At 31.8% G+C, this 18193-nt stretch overlaps 1 protein-coding gene across 6 annotated transcripts; it reads left to right on the top strand.

Moving 5' to 3' along the window:
* Positions 1-822: 822 nt before the first annotated feature.
* On the top strand, positions 823-18003 carry LOC106053739 (peroxisomal membrane protein PMP34-like). Of its 6 annotated transcripts, XM_056020467.1 has the most exons (11): positions 2045-2199; positions 3063-3223; positions 4040-4100; positions 4645-4711; positions 6739-6914; positions 14068-14211; positions 14569-14717; positions 14898-14996; positions 15669-15708; positions 16938-16999; positions 17145-17282. In XM_056020467.1, the coding sequence occupies exons 2-10, from the start codon at positions 3140-3142 to the stop codon at positions 16949-16951; spliced, it is 834 nt and encodes a 277-aa protein (XP_055876442.1). In that variant the 5' UTR covers positions 2045-2199; positions 3063-3139; the 3' UTR covers positions 16952-16999; positions 17145-17282. The 6 variants fall into 6 exon arrangements, with proteins under 6 accessions (XP_055876439.1, XP_055876442.1, XP_055876437.1 ...); XM_056020464.1 differs by lacking the exons at positions 2045-2199; positions 15669-15708 and adding an exon at positions 823-846 and having other exon boundaries at positions 17145-18003; XM_056020462.1 differs by lacking the exon at positions 15669-15708 and having other exon boundaries at positions 2046-2199; positions 17145-18003.
* Positions 18004-18193: the final 190 nt, after the last annotated feature.

Raw genomic sequence — 18193 nt, 5'->3', positions numbered from 1 at the left:
TGCATAGTAAATAAATTAGTTTGTCAAAGAATAGTACGTAATAGACACATAATACAACGGTGAGGGGTACTTTGATTATTATAAAAATTATGCGATCGAAAAAACAACAACTGGATTATAGCTAAGAAGGCATTGTAGATAACTTTTATATTTCTGCTGACCCCTGGGGGTCCGCGTACCAGTTTGAAAACCACTGGTAGACCTAGAATACCATTCTGTGATCTGACCGAGACCATTCTATAACGCTTGGCCTCTGTCGGATACCTCTCCCGCATGGCAAAGGCGATCTTCTTTGGCGAGCTTAGATGAGGTTCAACTCAGTGCCATTTCGCCCTCACTGGCATAGAGGAAAGTAGCTGGCAGAAGATGGCCTCTGAAAGATACAGTTGGAGAGCTCTCACAAATGCTGCCGGACACCCATTTGTGACCCAAAGGAAAACCCTTATAATTGAACACAGGCACAGAAGACGGAAAGAAAACTTAAATAGACCGGTTGTGGACAGCGGCTTTGTCTGCACTAGATAGGGAAAAATATGCAGGTCGCAACTGGGTTTGCGTAGTCACCTGAAACACTGCACTCATCTTTAATCATTGGAATCGAAGACATTGCCATTATTTATCTATTTATTTATTATTATTATTATAACAAAAAAATCACCTACCTAAATAACTTTTATATAGAAATCAAATACCTATGATAGTAGTATAGCGTTCGTAACTTCTTTTATAGAAAAATAACATTCGTAACTTCTTTACATAAAATGGGTTATTTGCAACTGGTATAACCATAGACATAAATAAATATAGACTGGCCGAAGGAAGTAACTTCACGTAACTTGAAAACATGTGAGTAGAGTCACTATTGCGGAACAGTTTGCAGCTACTTTTTGTTTTCAATTTTTTGCTCCGTAATGGTTAAACCTATGGAAAAACTAAAAGTATCTAGGCATTGCCCAACCATTTTCCGATAAAAATAGACGCAATGTTTAGTTTTTCATCAGATATTTAAATTTTACATTCAATTCGACTGAGATATGGGTAGTCACAATTACGGAACAGAATTTTTGAAGAAGTCACAATTGCGGAACACGGTAAAAATGTCGGAACAAAGCCTATATAAAGCATATATTTTATTAGTCTAATACTTGAACTCCTTATCCTTTACATTAATTTTATTTTATTAAAGCTTAAGACAACACATTGTCACTTTTAGATTCACTACCTCTTTTTTAATTGTATTTGACGTCACACTACCCTGATTTTCCTAACAAGGTTTTTTTTTCCACTATTCTTTTATTCTTTTTTGTTTTATTAATATTATATATATAGGCCTATATGGTATTATGATTTGTCTTCTTTTTGCTGGACATATGGTAATCATAAATTATATATTATATGTAATATTATTCTCTAAATGTTTTTAAATTTATGTATACTAATACAAACTCATATTTAAATTCCGATATCTAAATCTTTATGTAAATATTAAGCTAAATGCGCAGGTCAAATAAATAACATCTAGGCTATAGTGTTCCACAATTGTGACTATCTTTAAAAAGGTAAAAACTGGATAAACACCTCCTAATTTTTTTGAAATTGAATTCCGGGTAGATAGCTATGAAATGAAGTTTTTCCTCATCCATTTATAAACCGAAAAATATGTGTATCATGCAGATGATGTGTCATTATCATTTTTTAAAAAGCCTTAAGCCATGGCCTATGCGGTTCTCCTGGTACGTGAAAAATAATGGACGATTCCACACCTGTCAACTTTAACCTGGAGTCAAAATTAATTTTCTGCTGTGAAAGGAAAATCCTTATATTGGAAATGTAGAGAAATGGACCATGCGCAGTACCGTTACAGTAGTTTAGCAGAAAATTTCAAAATAAAGTAGATTTTAACTAATTTCGACGAACTGTTCCGCAAACATGCAATAGTGACTCTACTATATATCTATTGTATTCGGATTTCCGAAGTATGAAAAATTGCATGATCTTCATTCTTAGAGATTTAAAAAAAAAAAAACACTAGTGAAAATAATGTAATACTTATATAGGTTATGGCTGAAATAGATATGAATACTTAACTTTTATACTGCTCAAAAATGCTGTATTATAAAGTACACAAAATTACAATTCACAAATTTTCGTTTCATAAAACTCTTTTATCGGCCAGTCTATATTTATTTATGTCTATGGGTATAACACATTATACTTCTACTTCTAGATTTAGTACTAGATCTAGAGATCTAGATCTAGGGTCTATATCTAGTCTAGTTCGCTAGATCTATAGACTCTAGTCATTTACTATAGTCTAGACTTATTAGTTGATTTTTTTTTAAACGTATTTTTTATATACTTTGAGTCACTTTGACGACTTAGTGACATATTTGAATTTGATTTGTCTTGTATCTCTACACTACAGTATCTAGTTGTAATAATGTAATGTAACTAAGCCAGTCTAAGTACTAACTTAACTAAATTTAGTCTAAGACTTTCCACTTTACTTAAATTAAAGTCAGAAAGTTAAACTTAAATATTTAGAGTTTAGTCAGTTTAGACCTTAGTCTTAGTACTCTTACTCTTAGTCGCCTTAGACTTTAAAATAGATTCTAGAATTAGATCTAGAATCAAGTCTAGATTATAGACTAGATACTAAGACTAAGATTTAAGATAGGATCATAGATCTACTTAGTCTACTATCTAGAATGATCCAGATCTACTATCATCTAGTTGATCTAGTCTAGTGTAGTGAGTAAGTGACAGGTCACATGGTCTACAGTCTAGATCTAGAATCTACTGAGTCCTGAGTTGCCTAGAGGCTAGAGTAGTAGAGTCTAGATCTATATTCTATATCTCTAGGACCTAGATATAGATCTAGAATAATCTAGATCTATATTAATATATAATGTCTATATATAATAATAATATAATAGGAAAGTTGACAAAGCTCTTCTTTATATTAAGTTTGAAAGTTTAAATTAGATGTCATTCTATATCTATAGTATATAATAATTATAATATATATTAAATACATTGTTATTTGTTCTGTATGATTGTAGGTTTCTTACATCATTTCAAAGAAATGTAGCCTCTATTTGATTTTGAGCAAGTAGAAATATCAAAATTAAAGACAGCAATGGAATCTGATGATGGTAAATCAAGTAGTCTTTCTAGTCTCTTTTCCTATTCCAATCTGGTACATGCAGTTTCTGGCGCAACGGTAGGTTGAAGTCATTTAACTTGGCACTAATCTTGGTGAAATATGTTTTATTACAAAAGAATGGTTTCTATTTGGCCATTGATTGTTAGTTGACTAACCCTGGTCATTAATAAAAGTGACTTAGAAATATTAATTGGCATTACATTTGTTTAGTTTATTTTAGTTTGTTTATTTAAAAAACAACAACCCCACAGCTTTCTTTATAACACATTGTTAAATTGTGCTTTTAATGTAAAAAACATGACTAAAAACTATGATTTTCAATACAGAATAAAGGGACACTCCAAAGCTAAGTACTGGTACAGTTTTAGGAAAAAGAACTCTACATCTATTTAATAGTTATTGGTAGCTACATGAAATTGGCAAACTTTATGCTTGGGTTACTAGTTTAAGGTCAGAAGTTTACTGATCTAGTCTTTCAGATTAGACTGCCAATAAAAATCATTTTCATGGAATACAAAATTATATATGAATGAATTATGAGGCTGATTACATTATGTAGCTTAGAAATCATTATGGCTCAATTAATGGAAGGAGCGTTTGCAATTTGTAAGTGTAAGTATATATTTACTCAGGACCAGTGCACTTGAAAATATATAGATTAGATAACCATGCTGTTTTAAATATAGCCCTAGTGAATAGAGAATGAAAATGTACTAATAATAATATATATATATATATATATATATATATATATATATATATATTTACTATAAAACTAATCATACTAAGTTTATATGTCCAATTTTTAGCAAAATAAAGCATTATCTAGTTGTTGTTTTTTTTAATCTACATATCTATATTTTTTTGTTTCAGGGCAGTGTGATTGCAATTTCTGTTTTTTATCCACTGGATACAGTCAGGACAAGATTACAGGGTACTAAAATATACATTTTTTGTTTTACAAATATATTAAAATTAAAAATAAAAAAAATTAACTATCTTTTGTAAGTTGCTTTTTTTTTCTTTGTACTAAAAAATATTATGTTAAATACTATGTCATCCATCTGTGATCAGCTCACAAGTCTTTCCAGTTCAAACAGGTTTCCACAGAGTTTAAGTATTTTGGCACTGGTAACTCTCTTTGACTTGTTGACATTATTAGTGTCAGTCTGATAAGGCTTGTATAAATAAGTAGCTTAATTTTAACCATCTGAATCCTGCTATTGTCTCATTCTCTATGGAGTTGGACATTTTTTACTGAGATATTGGTTTGATTGCTTGATTAATGTGTAATATGTTTCCATTGCCATTCTCTATCTGCTCACTAGAAGTGGGTGTATGCTGGATGTAAAAAAAAGCTTTTTTTTTTTTTGATTAACTTTTAAATTATTTATTCATGTCTTTTTTACTAGATGTTTATTTCCATTTAAGTTAAACAAATTTTTTAAATAAAATGTCAAAACTTTTGTGTTCTTCAGTTGATGATCATAGACATGCCAAAAACACATTTTTAGTTTTAAAAGAGATTCTGAAAGAGGAAGGCCTGTGAGTAATATTCCTTGTAATATTTCTATGATGTGAACATTGTTGAGATTGAAACAGTTCTGGTTAGATACAATTCTTTGGTTGTGATATATAACATATACATGTTTTGCTTTAGTTATTTATATCTAGTATTTGTGTAGATAGAACACAATTATTAATTTGTAGATAGTGGATACATTTTTTTTACATGATGTTGTTATATACAAGTTACCTTACTTACAAATGTTGAGGGGAATATGAAATTATCTGAATTCAGACCTGAAGACTCTTGGTTTAAAAAAAAATTGTAATTTTATTCATATTTAATTATATTACAATAAGGCAAAGAATTCTGTCTCTATCAATCCTTTAACTACACATTATTCCTGTGAAAATACTTTTTGAAAAAGAAAATTCTGCCGTCTTCTAAACTATGTCTAGCGATTGTGTTATTTGTTTCCTATCATTGTTATGTTTACAGGGAAGGCGTTTATCTGGGTTGGTTTCCTGTAGTCTCTGCATTGTGCTGCTCAAACTTTGTTTATTTTTACACCTATAACGGTCTGAAGTCATCTGTTTTAGGTGGGCGTAAAAAAGCCTCACCAATTGTTGATTTAACTTTGGCTTTTCTTTCAGGTACACCTTGTGTTGTTGTTTAACTTTTGAACTTTGTCTTTAATTGTAGTTAACAGTTTTGTTGTAAATTTTATTTCTATCTATAAATTCTTAATGTTACCATTTGGTTGTTGTAAGTGCAAACTATTGGGTAATAAAAATGCTTCTATTTTTTCCAAAACACTCACAATTCTTAAAGATTACCTTCACCCATTAAACCACTATTACATAAGATCTGAATGAAGTGGACGTCTCCTTTCCATTAGAACTAAAACAGAAAGATTTAAAAACTCCTTCATCCCACTGTCGGTCAGAGTGTTACAAGATCATCATCATCATCGAGAAGTTCATAGAAGTCGCACTGGTTGTGTATGTGTTTCGAGTGTGAATGTTGTTCGTATTTGCATCTATAATGTTATTGTTACAGTAGTTACGCTGAGGTTGTCAATTGTTGTCAAACTGAATTTCCATTTGGTTGGATCAATAAAAATTATCTTATCTATCTTATCTTATAGGTAACTCTGTTATTATAATTTGTTTGCACCATTTATTTTATGCTACATTCACAAGTGACAAATTTAAAATGTTTTCAAAACATCTTTTTTCTCAAATACAATATTTTAATTTTTGTAATGTTAAAAAAAAATCCTTTATTTCTAATTAAGATAAGAATTTCAATTTTGTCTCTCTTATGGCTACTATGAAAGTATTTTATGTTAGCTGATTAAGGTTTATAAGACTAACTACTACTAATATTTAGTTATGTTGGGACAGACATATAGTTGAAAGATGTCTAAGAATCCCAGGAGTATGCTTAAATTTATTTTAAGGACAGTTTATGAACCTAATTAAATAAGCTGGAAATAGATTAAAGAAGTAGAGCACATCGTTTGTTATCTTACATTCCCATGTCCAACTTTGATAAAGACCAGCTAAAAACTTTCCTGAGTCTCTGTTGACATGTAAAATTTATAGATATCACAGCATATAGTAACTACTAACTGAGTTTGAACAAATATATTTTTCCATGTCTTTGTCTCAGCTCAAGTTTAAGATTTAAGAAAAAAAATTTCACAGAGTTGTAAGAATCATCTTATATACCATTATAAATTACTATCAAGTTAGACAAAATACATGACGAGACCTAGAGAATACTGGTAACGCACACACAAATAACATTAACCATTGGTGTTTTCTAATATTTTGTTCCATTGAATGTGTCTCAGCCATTGTTAAACAGTGCTGTAGTACATTGTTAAACAGTGCTGTTGTATATTGTTAAACAGTGCTGTTGTACATATATAACATTGTGTATTTCTACTTTGTACATTTTCTTTTCAACTTAATTTTTCTCCAGAGCACATGCCATTGTTGTTGTTTTTTTTTCCTCCCTATCATTTTGATGTTCTTTATTCTACCTCCTTCCCTTACAGCCCTGGGCTTTATAGAGGATGGCTGTCCATGGCTTCCACTATGTTCATTTCCAGTTATGTCTATTTCTACACCTATGCCAGCTTTCAGTATTGCCAGCACTCCCTGTTAGGGCATGGTTCCAAGGACAAGCAATCCCCAACCATGTTATTTGATCTTCTTTTTGCTTTTCTGGCAGGTATTGATTCAATGACATTTCACTGCTTTGCTGTTTGTAAAACATAGTCTGATTTTCATCAATATCTCTCCTTCCACCCCATTTAGTTTTTAAACTATTAGTTTAACTACAGACTTCAGGATATAAATAACTAAAAGAAATTTGACAAATATTGACTTTTTAAGCAATATTTGTATGCAATATCAAAACAATAGTACGCTATAAAGATTATTAATAATTTTACAAAGCTTATATCAATTCACTGTCTGTTTAGTAAAAAGTTTGTACACATTAATTCTCCCACGGATCAAACTGAAATTTTTCACAATTATTTCTTTTACCTGACAACACAAGAAGCAATAGAAAAATAACACTTTGTTAATTAACCATTGGTATTAATTATTTATATCTTGAACAAGGGAAAGAAATTGTACTTGACTGAAGTGGTGGTATAAGCTGAATTAGTCCCATTTATAGGTGGTCATCGCCCTGACCGCACTTCCCCGTGGTGGAGGCTGTCCAGGCCTGAGCAAGCTATTATAGCACAGTGCAGGACAGGCCACTGTCCTGTTGGCTCATATTTCTCGCGGCTATGGCCAAATTTTGATTCACGGTGCCCCCGCTGCGGGAAAGAAGAGGAAACCGTGCTCCATATTCTGTTTGACTGCCCCAGACTTGCTGATCTCCGTCTCGACAGGTCTGGGAAACCCAAAATTCTCGACCTGTATGGCAACATTTATGCACTACGCAAGACAGCAGGGTTTCTGTCCAGGGCTTTTGCAAGAGAGGATTTGAGCCTCTCAGGCCCTCACTCTAATGGAGTTTGATGATGATGATGATGATGATGATAGGTGGTCATCTGAGGCTTAGTGAAAACAAACATGAAAAAGGATGGGACTAGAGAAACAATAGATAGCTATACACTCCTCCATGTTCATAGGCGCTCCACTAGCAGGTCGGTTACCCTGTTGGCCTGAGAAGGTTTTAGCCTGCAATCTCAAATTCTGGTCATTCCCCTTTTTTTTATATAAATGCATTTAAAAACAATCACCCAGATACCCTGTTCTCCTCCAACCCTTTCCAACTGGTCCAGACAAGTGATAGGATCATCGCATATTGAGAAAGCTAAAAGCATGAAATTGCGCTAAACAAAAACCATTGGTAAAAATTTCTAATCGCACAGATTTATTATTTAGTCTAGATCTATGACAAATTTAATTGCATGACTGATCCAAACTTATTAATACAACTACACTTAATATAAGCCATAAGCGGATCCAGAACTTTGGAGAGGGGTGGGGCGATTTTTTTCCAGACCCTAACCCTAACGCAGAGTAAACCCTAACCCTATGCATAAACGTGCGTACAGCTTATATATATATATTTATATCTATATATATATATTTGAGAATAAAATAGCAGTGTTTCTCAACCTTCGGCGAAAAAATTAAAAAGTCATGTTGAGGCCTTTCTCTTGCAAGCTTGGGGGTCTGGGGGAGCGCTGTAAGATTCCCCAGTGGCCCCGACGCCAAAAGCGATTTCTTGCATTCTTCACTGCATAAACACATTCTCCTGACATTTATAGCTCATTATTTATTAGTGGGGTTCGGGTCGAAGCCCAATCACGAAAAGCGTTTTCTTGCATTCTTCACTGAAGAAGCGCATTCTCCTGACCTAAAGCTCATTATTCATCCTATTATAAATGACCTTTTAAATAATGTTGAAAAATATTCTAATATTGATTTTTAGGCCCTTAATACATTGCAAATAAAACCAATTTGTTCCTTGAAAAGATAAGTTACCCCACATCTTTAGATTAAGGCTTTGAGGATCGCCGACGAAAAAAAAATTATTCGATAAATAATATTCAATAAAATTCAGCATAAATTGTGAGTTATAGTCCAAAACTTATTTAACAAGAAAAATATCAGATAGAGTAAAGGTTGTAAAAATGCGACTAGGAAAAGATTATCTGGGTTTAAAGCTCATCTCAATCGTGACTCTTATACTGAAAAATTTCGCTTGAATTAAAATTTTTCCAAAGCAAAGTCTTTCTTAAAATAATTAAGATAAATTCATGTGAAATTACATAAACTCTGTCTGGAAAGGGGAGGGGGCGATAGAGTGAAAATGATTAATCCTCACTCCTTTTTATAATTTCTGCTAATGATTGCATTTGGCATTAAAGAATAGGGTTGGGGCGACTCGATATAAGAATTTAATTTTATAGCATGTATAAATTATATTAGTGACAGATTTTTTTTATTTTGTAATTTCTTAACTACTTTACAAAAATTAAAAGTATTGGTTTGTCCCATGGGGGGAAAGTGATTGCATGTTTCCCCCTCCTACCTGGTACAACCTTTTTCATTTTATATTTACTAATGATACAATTTGAGATTAGAGTATGGTGCTACATAATATACAATGGGTTCACATAGTTTATATTATATACATATTCAACTAATTATGTTCACATACAATGATTTCTCCATAAAAATAGGACTCAGAGGGCTAGAGTGGGGAGGGCAGTACATGCGATCGGTCCACCCCACCCCACCGAATCGACAAAAATACCTGAAGGAGAGCGACAATATAAAAAGTAGAACCCCCCCCCACTCAAAGGTTTTAGATGGGAAGGGCAGTAGAGGTATTCGATCCCTACCCCATCGGTCATCAAGGGAACGGCATAATATAAATATCGGTTAAAATACCAATAATAAGTTTTAATCCCATAGATATTCAATTGATTCTGTTAGCAAGCTGTGATTTCTACATATAAATTGGACCGCCCCCCCCCCCCAACTCAAAAGTTTATGGGGGGGGGGCGGAATAAAGTCTTTGTATTTTGCTTGGTTTTGATGGGATTGTTTAAAATTTAACTAACCATACAGCTTTAAAATTAACCAAACTTGAGATTTAGATGTAGTAAGTCATTAAACTGCTTATTAAGTTGCCAATCAAGATTTCATCTAGCATAGCACACAAATTATGGGAGACATTAATTTAAGGGGAATTCACTGATGGGGATTATTTATTTAATGTAGACAACTGTTAAGGACAATTAAATACTTGGTCAAGCAAGATTGCTTTAAGTCAGTGATGCCCAAAATACGGCCCGCGGGCCAGATCAGGCACGTGATGTGGTTCCATCCGGCCTGCCAAAACTTCGGAACAAAGTGTAGAAATCTCCCTTCCAAACAAAAAAAAAAGATTGAAAAAAATGTCTCTTTACCTACGTTTTGGCCCTCACTTTTTCTCTGATGGATTGATTCCATAACCTTTAACATTTGTGTAATTAAGAAATGGGACTCTGAATGTACAATCTACCAGGAAAAGTGAACATATCTTGATTTTTTTGTTGAACAAGGTAATAAGCCAACATATAATAAAACAACAACATTAGGTTGGGCATCACTGCATTAAGTCCTTTTTTTTTTTTGGCTTTTGCTTTTTGTGTGGTGCAGAGGATACTACAATCTTGAATGTATTGATTCAAGCTTGAATTTATAAGTAGGTCTTTTTCTGACTGACTTGATAGTATGGGTGGACGGGTTTGAAAGGAGGGGTCCAGCGGTATATTGTTTATTGGAGGAATAAAGTAGACAGTTTGAACAATGACATTTGTACACAACATTTAGTTTTGGTACACCAGCAGCTGTTTAAGATAATAATTATACATGTCAAGATATTCCACACAATAGCCTAGCAAAGTCCCTGTGGGCTCAGGTTCAAGAATATGATGGTGGGCCTCCTTCCTTAAGTTGAGTGTGAAAGAAACTATATAAGAGTTATCCTTTATATATCAGTACTTTGGCTACCTGGTTGTGCAGTATGCATGCTGGACTAGTGTGCTGCTTTCTCAATGGCCCATGGTTCAGACCCTGTCCGCTGCTATCCCCTGCCATCCTATGGAAGGTTTGGACTAGGAAGTATAATATATTTAACTTTGATGGAACATCCGAAACATGTCAAACATTTACACCAACAAAACAACATTCCAATAAAGATTCTATTTTTTACATGTTAGAGTAAAATTCATTGTATCTAGTCTAGAAGTTCATTAATTGTATCTACTCTAGTAGTCGTTGATTTGAACCATATTTATTTTTATTTATTGCTTTTTTTTAAAATGCCAATAAGTATGTTCTTAGTGAAACACTGTCTTGACAGTTTAATAGTCATTATCCTTTCCAATAGATTGTTACATTTATGCTAGAAATATACACAATGTTGTTTAATACCTAGAACATTACATTTTTTAGCCAAATTTATTTTTTAAATTACATTCCCTAGAGTCAGTGGTTCCATTTGGTCATGGACCTGGGCACAATAATCCCCTTCATGCCATGATTGCTGTGCCACTGATTTTGCAAACTTTTTTATGGTTCCACGACTATTCGTTCACTGACATTTCGTTCACCGACAAATCGTTCACGACTTTTCGTTCACACGACTATTCGTTCACTAGACATTTCGTTCACCCGACAATTCGTTCACGCGACATATCGCTCACAGACAACTTGTTCACCGACAACTTGTCACCGACATTTGGTTCACGACAAATCGTTCACCCGACAAATCGTTCACGCGACTATTCGTTCACGGCACGGACAAATTGTTCACAGACAAATCGTTCACTGTATAGTAACATATTGTTAATATTATATATTCTCATCGCGTTTTTAATTTATTTACATTAAAACTTTTGTAGCTATTATTTCCAAATGCAAAAAATTTCTCGAGATCAGGTCAAATCCGAGTTTCTTTAATTTCGTTGTTGTTGTTGTTGTTGATATTTTGTTAATGAGGACAGTATGTGATAAAAATTATACTTAAAATAAAAAATAATAAAAAAAGAGATCTTACAAGCTAGCTGAAAAATGTAAACGGGACTTCACTTTACTATAGGTAACATTTTTACTTTCAACATGTAGGCCTTCTTTTACACTCATGTCCATCATGTAGTCTTGTTCGACCTACCCATATTTGCTTATCTTCTTAATAGCGGTCCAGATGTTTAATTAACATACCCATTTTATTGATATCGTATTAACAAAAACAAATCTTATCTTATATAATACAGACGTTTCTTCTAAAAAGAAGATTATTATGTCCTACGCGTCATGCATTCTGCCAAGACACTGGTTTTCCTGGCTAGCTCAGACACACTAGTATTTTTTCCACAATCCTTTCAGTGTTTTTACGAGAGATAATTTAGATTTTTAACAATGGTACTAGATTTGGTACAATATATGGTTTCACTGTTCAACTCTGAACGTCACATACTAGATACAGGTCTAAGGTTGATACTTATCAATTAAGACATCTAAGAAGAAAAAACTAATTACATATACAACACTAGGAAATATTTTGGTTCCCTATCAAAAAATTATAATTTATTGCAATACAACAAAATAAAATTGTTTCAATAAATTTGTTATTGAGGTCCAAGCAATCAAATTAGTCTACCAATGGGTGGTCACATATAGAAACAAGGTAACTAAAATAAAAATAAAATAAAACTTCTTTTAAACTTGATGGAAAGTACTATACTAGTGTCTAGTAGATATTTTCAATGTTTAACAGATTGAACATGTGTATAGGCAATGTCCAATAAAGTTTTATTACTTCCAGAGGAGCCAGTCTGTGTAGCACTCCACTAGGCTTGTAAGATCTCTTTTTTCTTTTAAGTATAATTTTTTATCACATACTGTCCTCGTTAACAAAATATTAACAACAAACAAGCAAAAAATTACAAAGAATTTCGGATCAGGCCCGATGTCTAGCAATTTTTTGTTTTTGGAAATATCAAGTGAACGATTTGTCTGTGAACAATTTGTCTGTGAATGATTTGTCGCGTGAACGATTTGTCGTGAACCAACTGTCTGTGAACAAGTTGTCTGTGAGCGAATAGTCGCGTGAACGAATTGTCGGGTGAACGAAATGTCTGGTGAACGAATAGTCGCGTGAACGAAAAGTCGTGAACGAAATGTCAGTGAACGAATTGTCGTGTCCCCCTTTTTTATATCCTTAAAGAGAATAAAGACATTCTACAAGTACTTTTATATCGATTTCATTTTCAATATTGCAAAGCTCAAAATGTTTTTTAAAAAAATTAATGCTAGCAATGGCTGTCTCCCAATATGCACTGTGTTGTAATGATAATCACTTGCTGTAGTGATTTTTTTTTTTTAGTTCTAAACAGAATGGCATTGTCAATTTCTTAAATTTTAAATCCTTGGAAGAGAAATTCAAATCTCTTACCATTGTAATGAAAATGAAATGAAATAGTAAAAACAACATTGCCCAAGAAAGCTGTTGCAGAGAACCAAGGTATTTCAGCTAACATTTTGTAAGAAATACCTTTTTCTTAGATGGCATACTGGCTTTATTAACAACATATCATTAAGTGGATTCCACTGTCTGTGGCATGAATATATTATATTACAGAATGTAAGCTTCTTCATGTTATCATTTTGCTAAACTTGAAATGTCATATTTAAGCATGTATCAACTTGCCTACTTCTACTCACATAAACATAACTAGTTCTACTCACATAAACATAACTAGTTCTACTCACATAAACATAACTAGTTCTACTCACATAAACATAACTAGTTCTACTCACATAAACATAACTACTTCTACTCACATAAACATAACTAGTTCTACACACATAAACATAACTAGTTCTACTGACATAAACATAACTAGTTCTACTGACATAAACATAACTAGTTCTACTGACATAAACATAACTAGTTCTACTGACATAAACATAACTAGTTCTACTCACATAAACATAACTACTTCTACTCACATAAACATAACTACTTCTACTCACATAAACATAACTAGTTCTACTCACATAAACATAACTAGTTCTACTGACATAAACATAACTAGTTCTACTCACATAAACATAACTAGTTCTACTCACATAAACATAACTAGTTCTACTCACATAAACATAACTACTTCTACTCACATAAACATAACTACTATTCACATAAACATAACTAGTTCTACTCACATAAATATAACTAGTTCTACTCACATTTCAATGAAATAGTAAAATGATGAAAGAACAAGCAAATTTTTAAAAAATAAATATTCATCTTTTTTTTTTCTACCTATTAGTACAACCAAGAATTCTTGTGTTTGTTTTAGGAGTTGTGAATGTTTTAGTAACTACACCACTTTGGGTGGTAAATACAAGGCTCAAACTCCAAGGAGCCAATCTACACACAGCCCATTTTAATAAGAAGCATGGTGCTTTCAAGTCACCCAGAAAACATTATAATGGAATTATTGGTAAAGTATTTCTTTTATCTGACTTTCTGGAAACCTCTTAAGCCAGTTTTTATTGCAATTAATGCCAAAGTAAAATAAAATTTATCTGACTCTCTGGAAACCTCTTGTGCCAGTTTTTATTGCAGTTAATGCCAAAGTAAAATAATCAAATGTTGAGATAGAACTTAGAATTGATCAAATGTTTGTCCATTATATACTTTAAAATGCATGCTAAGAATTTGTGCTCTTCCACAGTAAAAAGAAGCTTTATAAGATGCAAGAGTTTAAACTTGAGAGAACAAATTAGTTTTAAATATTATATATATATATATATATATATATATATATGTATATAGTTTCTTTTGTGTCATTCCTCAGATTGTATTTTGAAGATAATAAGTGCAGAAGGTGTGGGGAAACTGTGGGGTGGTACAGTTCCTTCCATTTTGTTAGCCACCAATCCAGCAATACAGTTTATGATATATGAAGCTTTGAAACGGTATTTTAAACGTTACATGGATGTAACAGTAAGTCGCAGCTTCCTTAAATCTATCCTAAACTATGTTTACTAAACCATAATGACATCACTACTGTAGGTCAAAATATTAATACTTAGTAAAAGTCAATGTTTGTTTTACTAAAATATTTATCCATATAGGACTAGCTGAGAGGACTCATGTAGAGTTTTAATGTATCTATTTCTTTAGGAACTAAGTGGATTGATGTATTTTATACTTGGTGCTGTGGCTAAAACTGCTGCTACTGTGATAACCTACCCACTTCAAGTGATACAAAGCAGACTGAGGGTAAGTACTTTTACTATTTGCTGACATTAGACTAAAATTAACTGAGAGTTTGATATAAATCAGTTTTGCTCAATCAAAGTATTTTTTATTGGAACAAACAAAATCATTTATGATTTTAAAAAGAATTACTTGAATACAATATAAGCTTGATTTAAATATATTTAATTAATAAAAAAAATGTATCAATTTTACACATGATGTTGGACCATTTCTGTACTAATTATGAATTGAGATACTTAATCCAGATGTGATTTTATTAAAGGGAAACTCCGATAGTTTTTCAAATTTTAGTTATTGACATATTTAAATTCTGCGTAAAAAGTTGTAATAGTAAACATTATATCATTTTTTATTTAAATGCTCGGAAAATTTTATATTTAAAAAATTAGACAGAAAATTCTCCACGCCCCCCAAAAAACGGGGTTCTGCGAGATGTTTTTAGTTTTTAAAAACGTGACGTCACAAGGGTGCTGGCTAAATTTAGATCTAGACCTATATAACCGATAAACTCTCTAGTCTAGATCTAGGTAGACCTATCGGATCGCATTTATTGTTACGCTTCACAGCTAGATCTAGTCTCCACGTTGATTTATAATCGGTCATTGTTTATAAATAATATTCTAGATCTAAACCTCTATTTCTACTTGAAGAAAATTAAATATTGTTTTTCAGCTTGTTGCAGTAGTTCCAATCACAAAGATAAAATCAGCAAGTATGTTGATACAGAAATTAGTGTCTCTTTTCATTTGTTTCCAAGAGATGAACTTGAATGAAGTTTTAAAGGGAAAATGGGAAAAATTTATTCGCCTGAAGAGCAAATATTTTACAAAGGCATTAGCTAATTCCTGTTTATGCTCAAACCATTTTGAGAGAAGCTGTTACAGCAACTTCATTTTCATTGCTGTGGAAATGGGATTTGAAAAAAATTGAAGTTAATACCAGGTGCAGTACCAACAATACATTGGATTTCCAGGCCAAAGAATTCAATTAATGATACTACCGAGACATTTTTAAAAAACTGAAGTTCATAAATATAAATGAATCAGATTTGTGAGCTAGAAATTTACTACGAATACTAGATCTACTATTAAATTTCTTATTTAATAAGTAGATCTATCGTCTACGAAACTCAATTCCAACTTTTTAACTTTTGACCTTGGGGGTGTGTCTCGCCGGCTGAGCCAGCGTCAAGCTCTCATCACTTTTTCCATGTCAACCAATGTAAGGTCAAAACGGCACAAAAAAATCATAACTTTCTTACTGTCAAACATACAGTCATAATTTATACACCATTAGAAATTTCTTTTAAAGTATTTTAATGATGTACTAACGAAATTTTTTTTTATCAAAGATAATTTTTTTTTCCTTGTCCTCGTATAACTTGGCGCCTCCCTATCTATAGGATTTAAGTGCACACTCGTGACGTCACACAGAAATTCAGTGAAAATCTGACTGTTTTGGATGCGCAGAAAAATTATGTCACAAAAACATCAATTACTAAGTTATTCTTGCAAATAAAAAAAAAAAGAATAATATATTCATTATCTATAAATCAAAACACATATCAAAAATTGTCAAAACCATTGGAGTTTCCCTTTAAAGCATTCTGAATACTTTTAATTTAAACATTTCATGTACAGAGAAACAAGTCATAAAGCTATTATTATCATGAATGATTTGATTGGTATGAGAGTATTTAGTCAAACATCTTCTCATAAATAGCTCTAACTGGTATGATAGTATCTAGTGAATTATCTTCTCATGAGCACTATGATTGATATCAAACTGACCATCCACTTGTTCTTTAGAACCTGTTCAAGACAATGACTGAAGTTTCATCCTAGTTCACACACGCTTTAAACATTTTTTCTTAAAAATATTTTTTGTATGATTCATTAAGATTCCATGCGACTAGTTGCCTATTTATCTTTAATTTATCAGGCTGGCTTTGCTAAGGAGGAAAATACTCAAAGTTTAAAGCAAAACATTTTACATCTGATCAGGTATTACTATTATTATATTTCATTATTATGTTATTAAGCTTATCAGGACTAACTTCTCTTGTACGTAACTTGCAAAGATATTTTTTAGTACTTGAACAATGAAAGATTTAAAATATTGTTATTATCATTGTCTCAATGTTGCCAGGACCAGAGGAGTGGGATCACTGTACAAGGGACTGGAAGCAAAGTTATTACAGACAGTTTTAACTGCAGCTCTTATGTTTGCTATTTATGAAAAAATTGCTGCTTTTATTTTTAAAATTATGGGCTTGCAATGATGTTGCTGAAGAATACTAGATGTAACTGATAAGATCAGATAATTTTTATTGATCCAATCTAATGGAAATTCAGTTTGACTACAATTGACAAGCTCAGTGAAACTACTGTACAAAAACAATATTGATTAAAAATTCAATAGTATTATACAGCTTAATGCAAATTGTGTTAGATTTGTTTGTTTTTTTTGAGATGAAGAAAACAGTCATTATGTTTAAAAGAATTCTTTTCTGTTAAATTGCTTAGTGTCCTAATCAACTTTATTGTCAAGAATATAGAAAAGTGTATTATATATTGAAACCAAATATACATCAAATATAATTTTGTCATGAAGTTATTTAAACTTGATTTATAACACACATTCGATAATAATGACTGGCCGCTGGCGAGAAATTATGGTGATGTGTTGCTTATGCAAATTTAGTCATTTTAAAAAATATACTGGTATTTAAGAAAAAAAAATATCTAGTAATTAAAAAATTTAATGGTAATTAAAAACATTTGTTAGTATCAAATATATGCTTGAATGTGATGACCTAAAACAATTTGTTTCTGTTAATTTGACTTTAGTCCCTATAGTAATACATTTAGTCTGCAGATTATTCTTGTAAAAGAAGCCATTTACTATAAAACTTTATTTGTATTTAAAAATATTACATTTTTAGCCAATTAAATTGTAAAATTATATCATTTTTGAATTCCAGCATTAAATTTCATGTACTATTCAATTCTCATTTGTTTGATTTTCTTTTGTTTTGAATATTCCATCTTTTTTTTTTGTTTTGTACCAAATTACATTACAAGGTTTTCGTTTCTTCTATCATTTCTTGCTAGGAATGATTGTTGGTATTCAATTACAAAAATCTTAAATTGTGTAGAAAACTTTTTATTTCAATTTATGTTATAAAAGAACTCAGT

This window comes from Biomphalaria glabrata, chromosome 2 (genome assembly GCF_947242115.1).
Source record: "Biomphalaria glabrata chromosome 2, xgBioGlab47.1, whole genome shotgun sequence".
Taxonomy (NCBI): Eukaryota; Metazoa; Mollusca; class Gastropoda; family Planorbidae; genus Biomphalaria; species Biomphalaria glabrata.
Note: the sequence above shows the minus strand (reverse complement) of the source record. Positions and strands in the feature narration are given on the sequence as shown.